The 19939-nt window shown below is 38.3% G+C and overlaps 1 protein-coding gene across 1 annotated transcript in view; it reads right to left on the reverse strand.

Moving 5' to 3' along the window:
• COL6A6 (collagen type VI alpha 6 chain) overlaps positions 1 to 19939 on the reverse strand; it is a 115094-nt gene that overhangs the window by 65048 nt on the left and 30107 nt on the right. The window contains exons 12-21 of the mRNA XM_055295462.2: positions 19269 to 19322; positions 17756 to 17827; positions 17646 to 17672; positions 17267 to 17311; positions 17120 to 17173; positions 16026 to 16088; positions 12032 to 12097; positions 10658 to 10711; positions 3404 to 3439; positions 1408 to 1470 (exon numbers count right to left, since the gene is read on the reverse strand). Of these exons, the coding sequence (XP_055151437.2) occupies positions 1408 to 1470; positions 3404 to 3439; positions 10658 to 10711; positions 12032 to 12097; positions 16026 to 16088; positions 17120 to 17173; positions 17267 to 17311; positions 17646 to 17672; positions 17756 to 17827; positions 19269 to 19322 (534 nt within the window). The remainder of the gene's footprint in view (positions 1 to 1407; positions 1471 to 3403; positions 3440 to 10657; positions 10712 to 12031; positions 12098 to 16025; positions 16089 to 17119; positions 17174 to 17266; positions 17312 to 17645; positions 17673 to 17755; positions 17828 to 19268; positions 19323 to 19939) is intronic.

The following is a 19939-nucleotide window of genomic DNA, read 5'->3' on the forward strand; positions in this document are numbered from 1 at the left end:
CATATTGCTTTCTACATTTCCCTACATTTCTTTTGTTAGAAAGAAAAATATTCCTTACAAATATAAATCTGAAAGCAGAACATTTTAAGTTTTCTATTCAATAACCACACTGAAGACTGGTCATAAACAAGATATGGTATGTGGTAAGATGAAATCTGACTATTTCTGCTTTTGGAATATTATACTGCCTATTAGCAGTGGCTTTCATATGTTATGCAGAGAAACTTTCATGCTGTGTTTGGTTTTTGCCTCTGCTTTTAAATTACACCATTAAAAAAAATAAGTTTCTATAAAATGGAAGAAGGGATTCTGTAGTATTACTTGCTTAGCATGAAATAAAGCTAGTTAGTCTATTGAAATGCTTCCCCCACAACCCCAGTGGCAGCAATTTCTTGCTTGAAGATTAAAAAAAAAAAAAAGAGCTTTCCTCAGCTGGAAAGCAACAACAAAGAAAAGTAATCAAGCTAGGAAGAGATAAAGGTCCAAGGGGAAGACTGTTCACTGCTCTGAATCTTGGCAAAATGTGAACAAACTTTCCCTTCTGATGTTTAAGGATATTTTGCCCAACTTCCATGCAACAAGCTGCCAATATGTAATAGTTACTTTTTTTAACTATGTGGATTAAAACTTTGAAAAATAGCAGAGCCGTTGATTGTCCTGCCTATGCCAAATAGTACACTTATTCCTCAAGCTTTCAAAACTAAGTTTGGAGAGGAAAAAAATGTTCTAACTTTTTTGTGGTCTGACCTTTCTTTCATCTCAGTATTTGCTAGGACTTCCTTTCCTTTATCATAATATTTTAGCTAAATTTTGCCCTCTCCGGCCCCTCATGTGACCCATCATGCAACCCTTCATGTGATCAGTGTAAAGGGCCAAGTATGGCTTGTTCCTTGCAAAGGAAAAAGTGCTGGAGGTAGCTCCCTGGAGAAGTGAGCTGGCAAGGGCAGGCTGAGTGCTGCACTGCAGATCACCCTACTGATGTCTCCAGCTGTCTTTCGAGCAATTCTTTCCTAAGAGTAAAGCCAATTTTTCTACATCATGAGCACCAAGATATGTAACACTGAACTATTACTATGCTAAATTGACCACAATTCCCAGATCTGAGGTTCAACATTTTCCTTGGCTCAAGCTCTCCCTGGAATATCCTACTTACCCTGAACCCAGTACACAAGGACCACTGCCTAGCTTGCTCATTCACTTTTCACTTCTTGACTGGGACAAAACTTAAAGCAGACCAAGTGTTGCATGAGTCCAAACTGTGTTGCTTCCTTACTTTATTACCATGAGAACTTTGAACATCTGGAATTCCGCAAGGGAGATTTGAGGGTTTCTATCAGGTCCTCAGATTTTTCCATTCCCAGATTCTTCTTTATATGTTCTCACACCCTGATTGGTCTTGATATGTACCTGAGGGCCCTTAAGTCCCAGGGAGCCTTCAAGTCCATCTGGTCCTGGGATGCCTACTGTTCCCTGTGGTGAGAAAGAATCAATCTGTTAACACTGTTTCCTGAAAATTTTGTCTCCTTTACCTGCAAGCTTATAAATATTTTTTCAGTCACAATGTCAATGCAGGATCTTTGCAAAAAAAAAAAAAAAAAAAAGGTGAAAAATAAATGCAAATACAAAGAAAATAAAAATCTATAATCTCATCAAGCAGAGATAACCATAGCTAGTACGCTGGTGTATTTCCTTTCCATCTTTTTATATATGCATGCATGCACACATGCAGGCCCCACGCCTTTCCTATAAAATTTGTATTACATCTAACTTAACTATGTGGCCATAAAAACACTCAAAATTTAGTTCACATTTTCTTCAAACATCTTCAAGCATCTTACACAATTATATTAATATTTATATTCAAATCAAATATCTAGGGAACAAAAGTTGAGTATTCTCTTCATATTGTTCTTGAATTCTGTCACAGACAAGAATTATAAAAAGCATAAAGAATTCAAGAAGTTTATAATTTAGGCAACTATTAGGAGAGCCTAAGTTTATATTTCAGGTGTTATATAGTTGGATGTGATTAAATGTCACTTACAGATACCTTTTCCTAGAAATCAGAAAAAATTTTTTTAACATCTTTTCTCTCCAATTTCATTTCATTTATATCATGCCATTTTACTGGGTAGATTCTCCTTTTTGCTGAAGTCTAACCTGGAAATATGCTGTAGTCTGAATGCACGCGTTTCTTCAAAACGCATATGTTGAAACTTAATCCTCCATGCAACAGTATTAAGAGGTGGGGCCTTTAGGAGGTGATTAGGTCATAAGGGCTCCATCCTCTTGAATGAGATTAGTGCCTTTATAAAGAGGCTCAAGGTAGCTGTCGGCCCCTTCTGCCATGTGTGGATGCAGCAAGAAGGCACCATTTCTGGAGTGATCAGCAAGCCCTCACTAGACACTGAATCTGCTCATGTCTTGATCTTGGACTTCCCAGCCTCTAGAACTATAAGAAATAAAATTCTGTTGCTTATAAATTACTAGTTTAAGGTATTTTGTTACAGAAGCAGAAACAAAGAAAAAGTATGTGGGAGGGAGGGATAACGTCTGGATGGTAAGCTCTCTTTGTCTAAAAGCGTCTATTTTACATTACTCATAGTTTAGCTAGGTATAAAATTCTAAGTTAAAATTATTTTTCCACTGTACCTTCAGGATATTACTCCGTTATTTTCTGGCATGTATTATTGCTGAACAGAAGTTGCTGCAATCTAATTTGTCATTCTTTTCATGAGTAAAGCTATCTTTTCTCTCTGGTAGTTTTTAAGATGCTTTTTATCTTTAACATTCTGGAGTCTCAATGTTGCCACTGAGAATGGATTATTTATCCTCATTGTATTTTTAATCTGAGGATGTGTGTTTTATAAAATTATAAGTCACAACCACTCTTTCATAAATATTATAGGTTCATGAAACACATACAATGTATCACCAACATGCACAATGAGAATGGGATATGGTTTTTGATTTAACCAACTTTTTGAACAAAATACTCAGAATATCCAATTTGTACAAGAGTTTTATTGTATTCTTTTGGCTTATATGGAGTTTTTTATAATTGTAAGATTATATGTTAAATGAAAATGTAAAAGAAGGGTCATCTACTAAGTTATTCAAGTTTGTACTTAAAATCCAAGCAAAGTTAAATTTAATAATAATTGCGCTAAGTACATCTCTGGCCATTATTTTTTATATAATGGCCAGAATAAAAATGAAATTTTTATTATTTTATTTTTAAAATATGAACTCTTAATATCTTAACCTAAAATTTTTCCAGCATTCTATTCCATAACCAATATCATCAGAAAGGGAAGTTTAGAGAGTTTACAAAGACTTTATTCCAGCTCCTTGATTGGATGCAATATTTGTCATTTGGAGTTAAGGGGAAAAATCATTGTACCTGTGGGCCTGTATGTCCCCTTCTGCCATGAGCTGCCTAAAATAGAAGAAAAAGGTGGATATCATTAATTCAGAAAAAATGCTTTTTATATATGATTTAAATTCATAATGGACACTTTAAGGCACCAACATACATAACAATTCCCACATAGTGCTTACAACATTCAATTTTCCATTGTACCATGAAAGCAAAATACTGCTAAATCTAAATTTCTATCCTAGGGCAATTGAATATTTGTCTCCTTGAAATAACTGACAATAGAAATAATAGACAATTGAAATCTACAGATACTTATGAGAACAGACTGTGGTCAATAATTTGTTCTCTGTTACACTTTTACTAGAGCTGTTCCCAAGCTGCAAATAGACTTATTTGAATTTTATTGCTTTTATTTTTCCTTAAGCACTACCAAGGAATCCAGGAATCATGGGTAAACTAGCCAAAAGGCAGGAGGCCAGAGGAAAAACCGGGATAATTGACTCCATGTACTTTATAACAGATTAAGTTCAGACATAAAGATGGCCAAACTAATTTTATTTTTAAAAAGCCAAATAATATGCTCGCCTGAGAAAAATGAATTATCTCAAACATTCAAAACCTACTCAATCCAGTATATTAATATTCAATCAAAATGATGCTACATAATCAAGCGGGTTTTCCTGCCACTGTCATATGTAAGTGTTGGGTCCAGATATATTCTAAATCAATATTTCATAGACCTGGAAATCAAGAGACAATGACATTTTGTTGTCTAACTTAGGATCATTCAGTAATGTTATAGTAAAAGTAAAACCTAGCATTTGCAAAATTCAGTAAAATCAGACATTGTCTTGATTGAAATTTGAGATGTTCTCCTAGAGGCCAGTATTTCAAACTTTAAATTCTGCTAATCGTATTTCATTCAAAATCTATTTGATATAGTTTGGCTGTGTCCCCACCCAAATCTCGTCTTGAATTGTAGTTCCCAGAATTCCCACATGTTGTGGAAGGGACCCAGCGGGAGATAAGTCAATCATGGGGGTGGTTTCCCTCATACTGTTGTCATGGTAGTGAATAAAGTCTCATGAGATCTGGTAATTTCATAAGGGGTTTCCCCTTTCACTTGGCTCTCATTCTCTCTTGCCTGCCACCATGTAAGACATGCCTTTCACCTTTTACCATGATTGTAGGGCCTCCCCAGCCACATGGAACTGTGAATCCATTAAACCTCTTTTTCTTTATAAATTACCCAGTCTCACGTATGTCTTTCTCAGCAGTATGAAAATGGACCAATACAGTATTGTTATATAAGAAACAGACTGTATTTTGGGGAAATGATTAGGGGTCTTTATTTTATTTTTACAAAACTGATGAATCATCACAAGATGAAACCCTAAACTCTCTATCAGAGGGAGGAAAATAAGCTGTTTCCATTCCTTCAGCACATGGATTTGTCTGTTCTGATTCACTTCTCTTTTGTTCAGAAAAATACCAGTAGATATTTCCATTTGACAGACAGCAATAGATATTTTCATTTGAAAAATATACTACCCACAAAACACACTAGATGGGAAACATGGGAGCATAAAGATCACACACACACACACACACACACACACACACACACACACACACACACAGTCCTGACCTCAGGGGACCCTCATTCTTTGGGTTTGGGAGGAGGAGACAAATATTACAAATATTTACAAGGCAAAGTATTGCAAATGCCATAAAAAAGGGGAAAGATAGAAATACAAGTTTTAAAGAAAGCAATCATACCCAGTTGGTCAAATCAGGAAAAGCTTCCTGGAAGAAGAGATTTTTGAGATGGGTGTTTCAGAGGATGGGTAGCAGTCCTACAGGCAGAGGATGTATCAAGTCTTTCCAGCAGAGGTACAGCCTAAGCTATGAAGTAGAAACAGAAAAACAGGAAGCATATTTGGTACTAGCAGTAAGGCCATCTGCATCAAAAGTGTGAGAAGAAAGGGAAGTAGCAGGGTTACTAGGCTGAAAGGTCCCTACAACATTTAGCAGAAGCCACTAGGGTTTTTGGAGCTGGAAAAGTACGTGGTCAGACCCCAGCTTTAGGTGGATACATCTGGTTGTGGTAAGAGGAACTGAATGGAACTTTAAATTCAAGCAAAATAAAGAGCTTCCAGTATGTTCAAGGGACGTGGAACAGACCTCCATGTTCAAAAATCTATCTCTGGCTTGCTGTTGCAATGTTTCAAACATCATCAACAAACATTTTTTTCCCTTGTGTCTTTAAGGTTTGATTTTGAAAGGGCTTGCTGAAAATAAATTATTGTAACACATATTTATTGAGTCCTGTTCCCTTCCAGGAACTGGGCTGGGTGGTGGTGAACAAAATCTGACTCCTGACCCTAGTTAGTTTATAAGCGTAATAGATGAGAAAGACTTTAATCCGCCATTCACACAAATAATGAAAACATCTCTAGAAATGATCGCATAGCACCTTTGTTAATGGTTACTTGGGATTTTTTTTTTTTTTTTTTTTTTTTTGAGATGGAGTCTCGCTCTGTCACCCTGGCTGGAGTGCAGTGGCGCAATTTAAGGTCACTGCAAGCTCTGCCTCCCGGCTTCATGCCATTCTTCTGCCTCAGCCTCCTGAGTAGCTGGGACTACAGGTGCCCGCCACCACGCCCGGCTAATTTTTTTATGTTTTTAGTAGAGAAGGGCTTTCACCGTGTTAGCCAGGATGGTCTCAATCTCCTGACCTCGTGATCCGCCTGCCTCAGCCTCCCAAAGTGCTGGGAGTACAGGCGTGAGCCACCACGCCCGGCCCGGTTATTTGGGATTTAAGCTCCAAATGAAAGTCATGGGAGAGATACATTGGGTTGCTACGAGAGAGAGAAAACAAGGAATATGGAAGATGATTTCGCAATTTTGCCTAAAATTTTCAAGTGTTTTACCTGAGAAAGATGAAATTCCAGAATATCTTAATGGTCTACCTGATGACTTGCAAATGTCTAACACATCTAGACAACATGACTTATCTGTAAACAGACTGTGAATGGGCACATCAGGAAAGAAAATCTCCCCAAAGCGACCTGAGAAGAAGATGGCCAAGAACAGGGTACTCAGTCCCTCACTCCCCCAAAGCCTGGCTTTCTGGTTGTTTACAGGGCCCAATTTCCTGGATATAGAACCATCAGGATGGAGAATTATCAGGAAAAAAGCAGGACATTCTGAATGGTAAAACATCACATTAATACTGAGTCTTAATGGCAGGCATTTACAATGATGAACAATTGTCGGACACCACTTCAGGATGCCTGTAAACTAGTGCCAAGAGGGATGAAAAGGGCAAGTCATAACTAACAGCCCTCTAGACTAACTAGGAATGAAGGATATGCATTAATTTGAGGCTACAGTTGCTTCTCATTATCCTTGGCACAAGAATCTGTTCTAATTCTCAGGTTTGGCTCAGAAAGAGACGCCCCCCCTCTTTCTTCCTCATCTCCCCCGCAGAGCTACCACATTCCTTCTTGTCCCTCCTTCCTGCCTTTTCCCCCAATTCATTATAGTCTGCTAGCATAGCACTGGCAACAGCTTATTAGCTCTACAGGTCCATCCCCTCTACAAAGTGATTCTCAACAGGAAGTGGGGTATTTAGCACCCTCCCTTTCCCCAGAAAACACTTAGCAATATCTGGAGACATTTAACATTGTTACAGGTCGGGGGTGTTACTGGCAGCTAGTGGGCGGAGGCCAGGGATGATGTTATGATGTTAACACCATCATAACATGATGATACATAACATGTGTCTTCTACAATGCACAAGACAGCCCCCTACAGCAGAAAATTGTTTAACCCAAATGCCAATAATGCTGAAGCTGAGAAACCACACTCTACAACATGATTCTAAGTTCCTTGACAGGAAAGATGGTCTTAGTTAAGCTTGTAGTTTATTTCTAGTATTTAGTAGTGTTGCTGGTGGACTGTAGGTGCTCAAATGAGTAAAGGTCAGATTTGCTGTTTATTTCCCCGCATGCCACTCCTACCCCTGGTCACCCTCCAATCACTCACTCACTCAGCGGAGCCTAAGTGCACTGACAAGTCCTCCGTGCTCATTGTAACATTCATTTTAGAGTTCTGCAGTGAGCACTAGGTTTTTCTACTTTCTCAAAGAATGACTTTACTGTTATGAGAATGATACATGCTGATTTAAAAAAATATTTGAATACAGAGAATACAGAAAAAAATTTTTAAATCACCCAACTCCTCCATCTAGAAATGTTATGTTAATCATGATTCCTGACATCTTCTATACTCATTCTTACAGATAAAATTCTAAATAGTGTTTTATTAAAATGCAACCATATTAAACTATTTTAAAATTAAAATATTACATCTAATTTTACTTGAATAGAAGAAAAAACAAAGAATAGAAATGTCAGGTGTTAACATGTCTTACGTCTCTACTGTTTACCCTGCCATTTCTCCTCAAGCACTGCCAACTTGCTTTCTTCACTTTCTATTGTCTTGTCTGTGTTTCAAACTTTAAGAACAATAATGTTATCTTCACTTCTTAGAGACTCCGGAGAACTATTTGCCGGAATTCAAATTTTTCCTTGAATAATTCCTCTTCTAATGAGGCTTTATCTGTCCTTTGACCATGGTTTTCTTTCTCTTGCAGCTTTATGTCCTGATTAATCATCTAATTAATAAAGATTATTAATGTTCCTGACCATTCACCATCTTTGAATAGGACCACTTGTCTATTGAAGAAATTATGGGGATGTGTGGCTGGAACAGGGCTGGTAGCTTTGATACAGATATGTTGCCTCAAACACTTTCTCATCAAAAGAATGATTTCTTTTTCCTTAGAGATACATCGTCCTTCTACTATTGATGTTTAAGAGATTCATGGCACTCACATGAGGCCCCTGAAGTCATAGTTTCTCTGTGTTGTGATAGACACTGTTACCTCTCTCCTCATTGTTTGCAGCCTCCATGGCCTTGGTTGCTAGTTGTACATAATAAAAGTGGAATATTTTCCAGTTTCTCATTTTGCCTCCTCTGTTGAACTGTGGCCCTATGTGTATATTCCCTGCTTCACTCAAAATCTACCATGTCCCTGGATTTTGCTCACCAGTTTTTTCCAGGTCTATGGCAGTTAGTTTTGAAGAAATCTGATCCCTGGATGAGGTCACACTTGATGTATCAGCTTTCTAAATCCTTACTCATTAGGGTTGAGATTTAAAAACAGTTGGCCAGTATTTGTCACTATTTGCAGCTTGAAGCTGTGGTTATTCTTTGTTTCGCCATTTTTAATTTCTTTTGTTGTTTTTGGTGAGATGCACATAAGAGGAATAGTGTGAAAACAGCTTTACTCTGCCATTTCAACTGGAAGTCCCACTTTTGCTCCTGAATGACATCTGAATCTATAACCCAAGATGGGGGTCATATTTCATGGGAGTGGTGTGGTTTAAATAATGCATAGCAATATTGCATTAGCCCCTGGAGGCTATAAAACAGTGAAAGTACATCCTTACATGCCAGGATTTCCTGGATGATATTCTTTAAGTTGAAAATATTTTCCAGGGGTATATAAGCTGACTACACCCTTTTAGAAAGCGAAATGAATAGCAAATGCATTTCTTTATAAGCATTGAAACTGCATTAGTAAAGCACTTTTCCAGCAATCAAATTCTGCATATTTTAAACAATCTCTTCTCATTTTTCCTGCCTTGCAAAGAACACGGGTATGCTCCAAGATAAAAAAATATTTTTCGATGGAGTATAATAGCTGGTTCTATAAACTTTTGCTCAGAAAAGACAATGTGTAATAAATGCAATATACTAAAGTAGTTTGTACTTGTGCTTAATTTTAAAACATTTTCTATTTGGGAGGGGGTGGCGGAAATTGAAGGCTGGATAACTACATAAAGAATGGAAAGAAAACCTAGCAAAATGAAATGAGACAGCCTAATTTAGACCCTGATGTAGGCATCTAAGTATATTTTATTAAAGTTATCTCTTCTTATTGAATATTTTATCATCTCTGTGCTTTTCTGCACACAAATTTTTTAAAGTACTTAATGAAAAAATAACAAATAAAAAACAAACCAAAACTGTACCCCCAACAAGCAAGTGACCCAATTTCACTCTCAGATATGCGTATACCAGGACTGACTTCTTTTCTTACCCCCTCCTTCTTTTTTTTCCTTTTTTAAATTTTTATTTTTATTTTACTTTAAGTTCCGGGATACAAGTGCAGAACGTGTAGGTTTGTTACCTAAGTGTATGTGTGCCATGTCTGCTGCACCTATCAACTGTTCATCTAGGTTTTATGCCCTGCATGCATTAGCTATTTGTCCTAATTCTCTCCCTTCTCTTGCCCCCCCAACCCCCAACTGGCCCTGGTATGTGTTGTTCCCCTGTGTCCATGTGTTCTCCATGTTCAACTCCCACTTATGAGTGAGAACATGCGGTGTTTGGTTTTCCATTCCTGTGTTAGTTTCCTGAGGATGATGGCTCCAGCTTCATCCATGTCCCTGCAAATGACATGATCTCATTCCTTTTTATGGCTGCATGGTATTCCATGGTGTATATGCACCACATTTTCTTTATCCAGTCTATCACTGATGGGCATTTGGGTTGGTGCCATGTCTTTGCTATCGTAATAGTGCTGCAATAAACATACGTGTGCATGTGTTTTTCTCGTAGAATGATTTATATTCCTTTTGGTATATGCCCAGTAATGGGATTGCTGGGTAAAATGGTATTTCTGGTTCTAGATCCTTGAGGAATTGTCATACTGTCTTCCACAATGGTTGAACTAATTTACATTCCCACCAACAGTGTAAAAGTGTTCCTATTTCTCCACAGCCTCATGAGCATCTATGGTTTCTTGACTTTTTAATAATCACCATTCTTTCTTTTCTTAATAGTCATACAATTTGGCAGAGAAAGAATAGAATTTGGATTTAAAATGCTATCACAGGTGATCTCAACCTAGCTAGTAGGCCACACTTTGACCACTTTTCCCCTAGTTGGAGGCTTTTTTGGTTTTCTTTGCCCAGCTCTCTCTCCTGACTGGTGATCTGCTCTGCAGTCAGCACTTTCCTACCTCAGCTTCCAGGGCTTTCCCAAGTCCTTTGCAGCCCTAGTCTGCGAGATGCCCTAAGTTAGTTTCCCCAAGGTAGTGAGCTCCAGCAGAACCATCCCACCCACTCCTCCAAGTCAGCCATTTTCACCACAATATGAGCCACCAGAACAGTGGGTCTCCTTGTCTAGAAGGGCTCTTACTGTCTTTCTTCTGGAGCCTGGTGTCCCGGGGGGGCCTGGCCAGCCTCTTCTACCCTGTCAAAGGAACAGACAGATGTGTGACGGCAATTATGCAGCATTGACAGAGTTCCTCTTTAACATCAACTTTTACTCCAGGGAGGATAGATAGGTTCACACGCCAGTGAGAGAGTTACCTTTCCTTTGGAAAATGGCATGAACTCTACTGATCATAAGTCACATCTCTACGTGAGTCATGAGGAATTGCAGGAAAAAATGCTAATGACATGGCTTCATCTGTTCATCATTCATCACTACTGTCTAAGTTGTATTTGGGGTATATGTCTCAGATAATTCAAACTATGCCTACTACGTTGCCACAGTGTGGATAACTAAAGCATACTATGTGTCAGGTACGGCTACTACTGGTTTGGGTTTCTACTTTTGAATTGCTTGATCCATTTGGCTAATCAAACAGATTATTACCTTACTGTAAATAAAGTCTCATAATAAAAAGACTTGTATGATCACTAGATGATCACTTGAGATGATCATTAGATACAAAAGTATGCAATAATTTATGAGTCTCCTTTGGGACTTACATTTACCACTTACTAATAATGGCAGATAATATTTACTGAAGGTTATAATATCATTAAATTAAATATCATTAATTCCCATCGTGACCTTCTAAAGTAGGCTATTCACCCTATTTTGCAGATGAGAAAATTGGGGTTTACAGGAAGTATCCCAAGGCCCAGAGCTGATAAGCAATGGAGCATGACATAGGACCTAGGGCTGTCTCCAAAGCACAGTTCTTTCCACTATATCATACTTCTTCCCTAGGTACAGTCATCAAGGGTACAGTCAATCCAGTAACACACATTTTTTAGATAACTATTTTTAAATACTGAAAACAGGTTTTGATGACCACATTGTGACTTATGAGATAAAGCCCAAGAACTTTTCTTGATTGTGTCGACCACATCTATTCACCAGATCTTGTTCTTTTTATAATGTACTACTAATATGTCTTTTTAGGGTATGTTACCTCCAGATACTGGAAAGGCCAACAACTCTTTTGTTAGCACAGTTCTTTCTATCAGCTAGCCCTATATTTTAAGTTAGAGTTCCAATGTTTATATTCATGAAAACCTCGAGGATGTGTCTTGGTGAATCAAGTCACCCCAAATTTAGAGGAGGAAGACAAGAATGTTTCTCAAATCCCAGAGTCGTACACAGGCAGGAGAAAAGATCATTTTGCTCCTAATAATAGTTTTTCTGTACCAAGAATATCCATTTTGATTCCAATTTTTTTGCTAAGCATTTCATATTCTACCAATAAGAACTTAAGCCCCACAGTTGTTGCATCGCGATTTTACAAGCCCACATAATTACTTGTCTTCCACGTTCTCCTTTCAAGCCTGTGGGTCCTTCTATGCTATTATCAACTCCAGGAGCTCCCTAAAAATAGAAAATAAAGAGAAAAATTAATATATTTGAACATTTCTCCTTAAAAATATAACTTATCTATAACACTTAGCTATCTCTCGAGAAGTTGACAAGTCCAACCCATTTGAAAGCAGAAATAGGTTAAAATTACAGACGGCTTACAAGTATTTTCTTTTCCTCCTGTGTTTGACATTATCAGAGACAGAATGGAGACCTAAAGTGTGTGTGTGGGGAGAAAGAGCTCTCCAGAGAAGGCACAGCTAAGGCAAGCCAGGGTGATGTGACTCATGGGCATGGCAACTCTTACCCTGGGTCTGGAGGAAACCCCTCTAGTTACTGCCACCCCTTCTCTTAACTTTTCCTCTTTTTTCTTGGAGGCTACGCGAAGTTACACTTGAAAGTTGGCAGATTTTATTCTACCATACCCTTGGGAAAAGACAAACATTTGTAACGGGTTCCACCCTGATAATGTAATAAGCACACTAAGTGACAGTGAAGACACTACCTGCCACTGGCTCCCTCTTTCTCTTCCTGGACACCTGGGCACTCCCACATGCTACTCCCATATGTTCACTCCTACTTTTCCAGTTTTCAAAAAATCTTGAAATTTTGAATTTTTCCCACTATTCATGCAAATATTTCCCGGAAACTCACTGAAAACAAGCATACATTGTGGGATATGTCTTTAGCAGGCCAAACCAAAGTCTTTCTTGCTTGAGTCGTATGAACCACAAACAGAGCTGTGTCTCCATGATGCTGAGACAATCAATCGAGCTAGTCAATTCAGTCAATGCTCCAATAAATTGAGAGAGGACAACAATTATCCAGTCCTGCTGAGTGCCAGCTATGGGGCTGCTGGGCTGATAGCAGCTCAGATTTCCTTCATCAATCAATAAGTAATTTGTAGTCACCAGCAGGGGCATATCATTGTTCCTGATACTTAGTAAGCTTTTTAAACAAATGGTTTTGTACTTACAGAGCTTGTAAGTTAATGGGGTGAAAAAGATGGGTTTGGAATTTACTTTATAACACTGATATTACTAAAATGTAGGTGAAAAATTGCTTCTTTCCTCCACCTACCAAAACCAAATATCATTTTCTGCATCTTTTTCTCCCTTAAGTTTAAATATTTGTCTCTTAAGTTCTCCAAGCAGGGTATACCTCAATTACAATATCAGAAAATTGTATTTTGGTGGAAAAAGCAAGGAAGGAAAAGGAAGGTCACGTAAAGTCCAGAATTTTATTTCACTGGACATAAAAGCCCCTTATTATAGTTCAATTCTAAACTACTTGAAGAGATAACATAAAAAGAATCACATACCAGCACATTTTACAGAATAGAACAACCCAAATTGCATATAGACAGTTGGTCAATGTGAATACGAACCGATTTAGTCTTTCTATATGTATACAACTGGGTAAAAAAGCATTATCTTCCACAAATTTACAATTAAACATGGGTTTATAATAATATATTGTCAAAATGAACCTTACTATAGCCTCTGTAGATCAGACAAATGATTTAACTGTTCTCCCCCAATATTTCCTAAGATTAAAAAAACACTTTCAGTCAGTATGGGAAATTCCAAACAGCTCGTCAAGATGGGAAATTCCAAACAGCCGAACGCACTTCCATGTGATCATAAATCCTATCTGAATAAGCTTAGGGTTTCCAAAATTTGCATCATTTACATGCTTTCCTAAGAATAAACTGACCATGTGTGTTCTATTTATTTATCCCCAATTTTTCCTGAAATAGTAATGCACTGAAGCCATATGTAAAAAAGCATAGAGTTGTTTTACAGTTGGAAGTCATAGAGCATTTCTTTTAAAATAGAAAGCTCTTTACATTATTCAGACTCTTTAAAATATATTACATAATCACATGATCTTTAGCAGACAATTTAGGAGAAATTCTGACCAAAATCAGTGTAAGTTATATGGCAATGCCCGAAATGAATTTTTGGTCATCATATATGGATGACTGAAATGTCTTTGTATTTGAACTAATATTTCTAAGTTGTGCTTATATGTGGATAGTTCTTTGGCTCTAAATTAGATTCTTTGAAGTTTGAAAATTCTCAGGACACCATTATCAGAAGATGTCACTTAGTCAAGAATGATTTCTTCATGCACAAATTCCTCTGTTTTTAAATACAGTTGCCTAACATTCACATGTTCATATATATTGCATTGGATTCCTTCTGTGATCAACCCATTGTATACCAGAGGTTATATCAAAGAAAACAAAAATCCTCATGAGATTCCCAGGTGTCCCACATCCTTATCAGCACTTGGTATTGTTTTTTTATAAATTGTAACTATTCTGATGAGTGTGTAGTACTGTTCTCATACATTGCTAGTGGGAGTATAAATAAATACAAACTTTTGAAAACCATCTGACTGTAAAGACAATCTGATTATGGCCATACACATTATAATCCAGAAATTCTACTCTTAAAATATAGACCCAATATAAATATGTACAAAAGTGCATCAAAAGACATATATAAGAATACTCATAGCAGCACTATTTAGAAAAGCAAAAACTGGGAACAACCCACATATCATTAGTGTAATGAATAAATCATGGTATATTCACACAATGAAATACTATGCAACGCAGCCATGAAATTGAATGAACTATTGTTATATACAACATCGATTCATCTTACAAGTATAAAGCAAAAGAAGCCAGAAAAAAAGAGCAGACACTTATATGATTCCATTTATATCAAGTTCTAGAACATGTAAAACTGATTTATAGTGACAGGATAGTGATTACCTTGGGGAAGGTGAGTAGTGGCTGCAGTGAGCATGAGGGGGCTTCTGAGATGCTGGTAATGTTCTATTTCTTTACCTGGTGGTGACTACACAGGTGTATTCACATTCATTAAGCTGGGTATTTATAATCCAGGGACTTTTCTGATGTATGTTACAGTTCAATAAACATTTTAAAACAAAGCTAAACCTTAATTCATTAAGGTTTTGGAGACTTACTTAAGTGTGGGTATGGTGATGAAAATCCTATAGTACTGACGTTCTACTGGACTTGGCATATTCACTATATATTGGTGAGTGTCTTTTTTTTTTTTTTTTTTTTAACATGGGTCATGCCTACTCAACTGGGCTGTGCCCCTGCAAGAGTAGTGCCTTTATGTCATAAGTTTTGCCTAATATAATTCTACTTGGCCTGGGTTACAGGAAATGAGACTGATATTCTTGAGAAAAATTCTTGGAGAACTGACAGTGGTTTGGCTGTGTCTCCTCCCATATCTCATCTTGAATTGTAATAATCCCCACGTCAAGAGTGGGGCCAGGTGGAAATATTGAATCATGGGGGTAGTTACCCCCAAACTGTTCTTGTGGTAGTGAATAAGTCTCACAGGATCTGATGGTTTTATAAATGGAAGTTCCCCTGCACACGCTCTCTTGCTGCCACCACATAAGATGTCCTTTTGCTCTTTCTTCATGATTGTGAGGGCACCCCAGCCATGTGGAACTATGAGTCAGTTAAACCTCTTTCCGTTATAAATTACCCAGACTCAGGTATGTCTTTATTAGCAACGTGAGAACAGACTAACACAAGAACAGAAAAAAAAGACATGGCTTTGTTTCTCTCATTCTGTCTGTATTTTGAGGTGCTTGGAAGATAATGAAGTGGACCAGAATTTCTTCATTGTTTTGAAGCACAAGAACAATTCTGAGTAAGTATTTACAAAACTGCACTTGCAAAAGACATGCAAGGGCTTTTTACTGCTCATACTCATTCAGTATATGAAGAGGATCTAGCACAGCTACCTGAATTTAAAATTTTACAATCATGCCTGTGGTGTTTTAGACTCAGGGTTACTATTGTAGTACCTTGAAATTGAGACTCCCTATCAGAAGTACTGATGGGAATCAAGCCCTAACTCCAGTTCGCAGCCCATGCACTTACGGGATCCCCTCGCAGGCCCTTTGCTCCATGGTCACCAGGAGTCCCTCTCTTCCCTGGGCTTCCCTAAAGTTAATACAAATCAGAAGAAGAAGAAGACAAGAAATTTTAATAAAATTAATAAAAACAGAGCTTTTCTTCTTTGTGAATAATTAAATATTTTTCTACCAAGGCTATTTTTAAGTTGGAAAGATGAACAACCAAAAAAATTAGTTTCAAGCAACATATAAATAATTTAATAGTGAACTCAATTATTTGCCACAGTGGTGAACTCTGTGTTCCAGACACACTTGTCATCTTGTTGTTTTTTACAAATATTCTATGAACCAGGTATTCCTTATTATCTTTCTTTTATAAGGCAACTGAGATTCAGAAAGAATACGCACTTTGCCCAAGATGGTTGTTTCTGACTCAACTGTTCACACTCTAAAGACAAAGTAGAGGATGAAAATATGGCTGCTGTTGGTATTTATTCTAGGTGGGAATGAGTGAAATTCACTCTTCAATGTGCTGCCTGGCACCACCGACCCTAGTCAACACCCCACTTCTATTCTTACTATGGTAGTTGCTTGTCATTGATGGCCCCAGTTCTCCACCTCTCCCTATTCCTGTGTCCTTTGCCATGTAACTCTACAACAACTTCCAACTGTGGTGGGCAAGATTCCCTTCCTCAGAGTTTGGCAATATGCACTGATTTGGCCAACAGAAAGAGATGCAAGTGTTGAGAGAGTTCTGAGCCTAGGTCTGTAAGAAGGCCTGAGAGTTCTAGTATGTTTCCACTTGCTTTCTTGTGCTTCTGCCATGGGAATAAAAAGGTCGTGGCTAGCATGGTTAGGCTAGCTCCTGGTCCCAGGAGGGTAAGTGACATATGGAGTAAAACCCCTGGCCACCTTACAGACATGAGCCATGTCCAGCCTCAATCAGCTGAACCCCTCAGAAACATAAGAAATAAATGTTCACCATTGTATGTGATTGAGGTCTTACGACTGTCACAAAACAGTTTTGTAGCAATAGCTGACTGAGTAGTTATTCTACTCTGTTAATCACACCCTTAATCCCCAGTACAATTTTTATGTTCTTCCTTTTTAAATCCCTACCTGGGATCCCTCATTACCCTTTTCTCCTTTTCTTCCAGGAAGACCATTATCACCCTAAAAAACAAGAAGGGAAAGCTATTAATAGAATTCTCATTTTCATAATGGTAAATAGCTCAGAAGGCTCTCTATGGTACAAGAAGGCTCTACCTGTTCTCCATTTAATCCATCAATTCCATTTTCCCCAACTTCTCCCTGAAAAGATAGATATGATTAGAACAGAGTACATCACATGCATGTGGAAAGAAGTCAGATGCCAAACAAAAACTCTCTTTTTGTGTTTCACATACAGCCTCTTTGTGAGGCTGGGCCTGGGTAATATTAAAGATTACTCAGTGATAGAAACGATCGACAAATAATATATATTGCCTATAATGAATAAGAAGAAGAAACAAAATGAAATGGCTGGCAATAAAAAAGGAAAGTCAATGACAACTTTAATTGTATAATTTACTGATAAATAATCTCAAAAATAAAAATATTTCTAGATAACATATGCGTAGGTAAATGGATGTGCCTGGTACCATACCTCCTGTCCATTTAGTCCCCTGTTTCCCTGAAAATAAAAGGACAGTAATAGTTAGCGTAGGAAAATGGAATTAATATTGAGAAAACTCCACATTCTTATGCAATCCTTACCTTAGGACCTTTGGTGCCATAGCATCCCTTAGTACCTTGCTCTCCCACTGGTCCAGGGGCTCCTCTTTCTCCCTGAGAAAGGGCACATATCCAAATGAGCTTTTTCTATTGTAATCTGGGATCTGTCTTGAAAACTTGACAAGTTTTTTGTTACCAAAAAAAGTGTGAATGCTCATGGTTCACAATCCAGAGTTCTTGCTTATAAAAACTAAGAGTAGAAATAAGTCAGAGATACCCTGATGATAGATAGCCCTTTGCTTTGGATCCCACTTGCATACTGCCTGTGTGAGGCTTCTCTCTCACCAAGTGGTCACCAAGTTACGTCCTTCCAACCTTCTTAACATATCTAGTCATACTGTCCTAAGCACAAATTAGGACCTGTCTTGCACCTATGACTGCAAGACTTACCTATAACCTTCACCTTATCATCATCTGTAATGTTGCTTGAGCGTGCTTTCTAAACACTCCCATAATTTTGACCCCCGTGCTTCCCACCATTCAGTGACTGCCCATTAACTAGAAGACACAATCCAAATCTTCAGCAGGGGATTCAAGACTCCCAATAACTTGAGTCTTACTTGCCACATATATCTTCCTCCTGCAGTGACCTGGGTTCCATCCATGTTGACCATGTGCCATCTTATGAACATGATCTTCTCTGACTCAGATACATGCCTTTGAACATATTGTTCCCCCAAACTTTGCCTGTAGAAATTCCTATTCATCCTTCAAATGTCTGCCCAAGTACTACTCCTTGTTTGCAGCGTTCCCCTCTCAAGCCCCAACTTTAGCTAAGGCTGTTAGGTAACTGAGTTGTTCTGCCACACTCCTTTGCATGTCTCTATACTTCTAGTCTAGCCCTTGTGTATAACAACCAGAATCACTGTTGTCTCATTTGCATTTCTACTAGTTTCAAAGTTTCCTGGAGGTAGAAACCATATTTTTCGTTTTATTTTTCTTATTGCTGAAGCCTACAAATATATGTTAAGTATCTGATCATCTGCCAGGCACACACGTACGTAACATATATTTGTTGAATGAACCAATGAATATGTTAAAGTGTGAGGTCTTTGATAAATAATGTAGTAAATGGTAAGATGTTTAGTATATAATTGGTAAACAAATGTTTGGATGGACTGATGGGAGGATGGAAGGATGAGTGAATGCAAGAAAGAGTGGGGTCCTTGATACACAATGTGGTGAGTTGGTTTACCTTTATAGAATGCTCCAGAATGGGGGAAACAGCAGTGATTCAACTCCCCTAGTGAAGAAGGTTACTTCTGCATTGAATTCATTGTGCAATGTTGGTGGGTAGTCAAAGAGGAGACAATAGGTCAATAAACCACTAATGACCACCAGAAGCAAAGCACAATGAGGACAAAAGAAGATCTGAGATTCTGTACACGAATCCTTAGAATCTCACCTTTCTTGCTTCCCTCTGAATTGACTCAAGGAAGTTCATATTGTAGATGTTTTTAGGGATAAATGGAGGTAAAAAAGAGCCTTGACTTACAGCCATTCCCTCCTCTCCCAGGTAGCCTTCACTGCCTTTAAAACCTGGAGGTCCCTGGAATTAAGAAAAGGAAGAAAACGTTTGCATCTGTGGACCAAAAATCAGAGGTAACCAAACCAAATTCAGCTTTACAGTTTTACTTCATGTGGAATAGTAATTGTTTGAAAAAAATAGTCCTTCCTTCCCAATTAGGTTGCATTTACACACATAAAAAGAGATGGAATTTTGGCCGGGCATGGTGGCTCACCCCTGTAACTCCAGCAATTTGGGAGGCCCGGGCGGGCAGATCACGAGGCCAGGAGATCGACACCATCCTGGCTAACACGGTGAAACCCCGTTTCTACTAAAAATATAAAAAATTAGCCGGGCGTGGTGGCGGGCGCCTGTGGTGCCAGCTACTCGGGAGGCTGAGGCAGGAGAATGGAGTGAACCCGGGAGGCAGAGTTTGCAGTGAGGCGAGATCGCCCCACTGCACTCCAGCCTGGGCGGCAGAGCGAGACTCCATCTCAAAAAAAAAGGGACAAAAAAACCAAACGCCACATGTTCTCACTCATAGGTGGGAATTGAACAATGAGAACACCTGGACACAGGAAGGGGAACATCACACACCGGGGCCTGTTGTGGGGTGGGGGGAATGGGGAGGGATAGCATTAGGAGATATACCTAATGTA

Source organism: Symphalangus syndactylus, chromosome 10 (assembly GCF_028878055.3).
Source record: "Symphalangus syndactylus isolate Jambi chromosome 10, NHGRI_mSymSyn1-v2.1_pri, whole genome shotgun sequence".
Lineage (NCBI taxonomy): Eukaryota > Metazoa > Chordata > Mammalia > Primates > Hylobatidae > Symphalangus > Symphalangus syndactylus.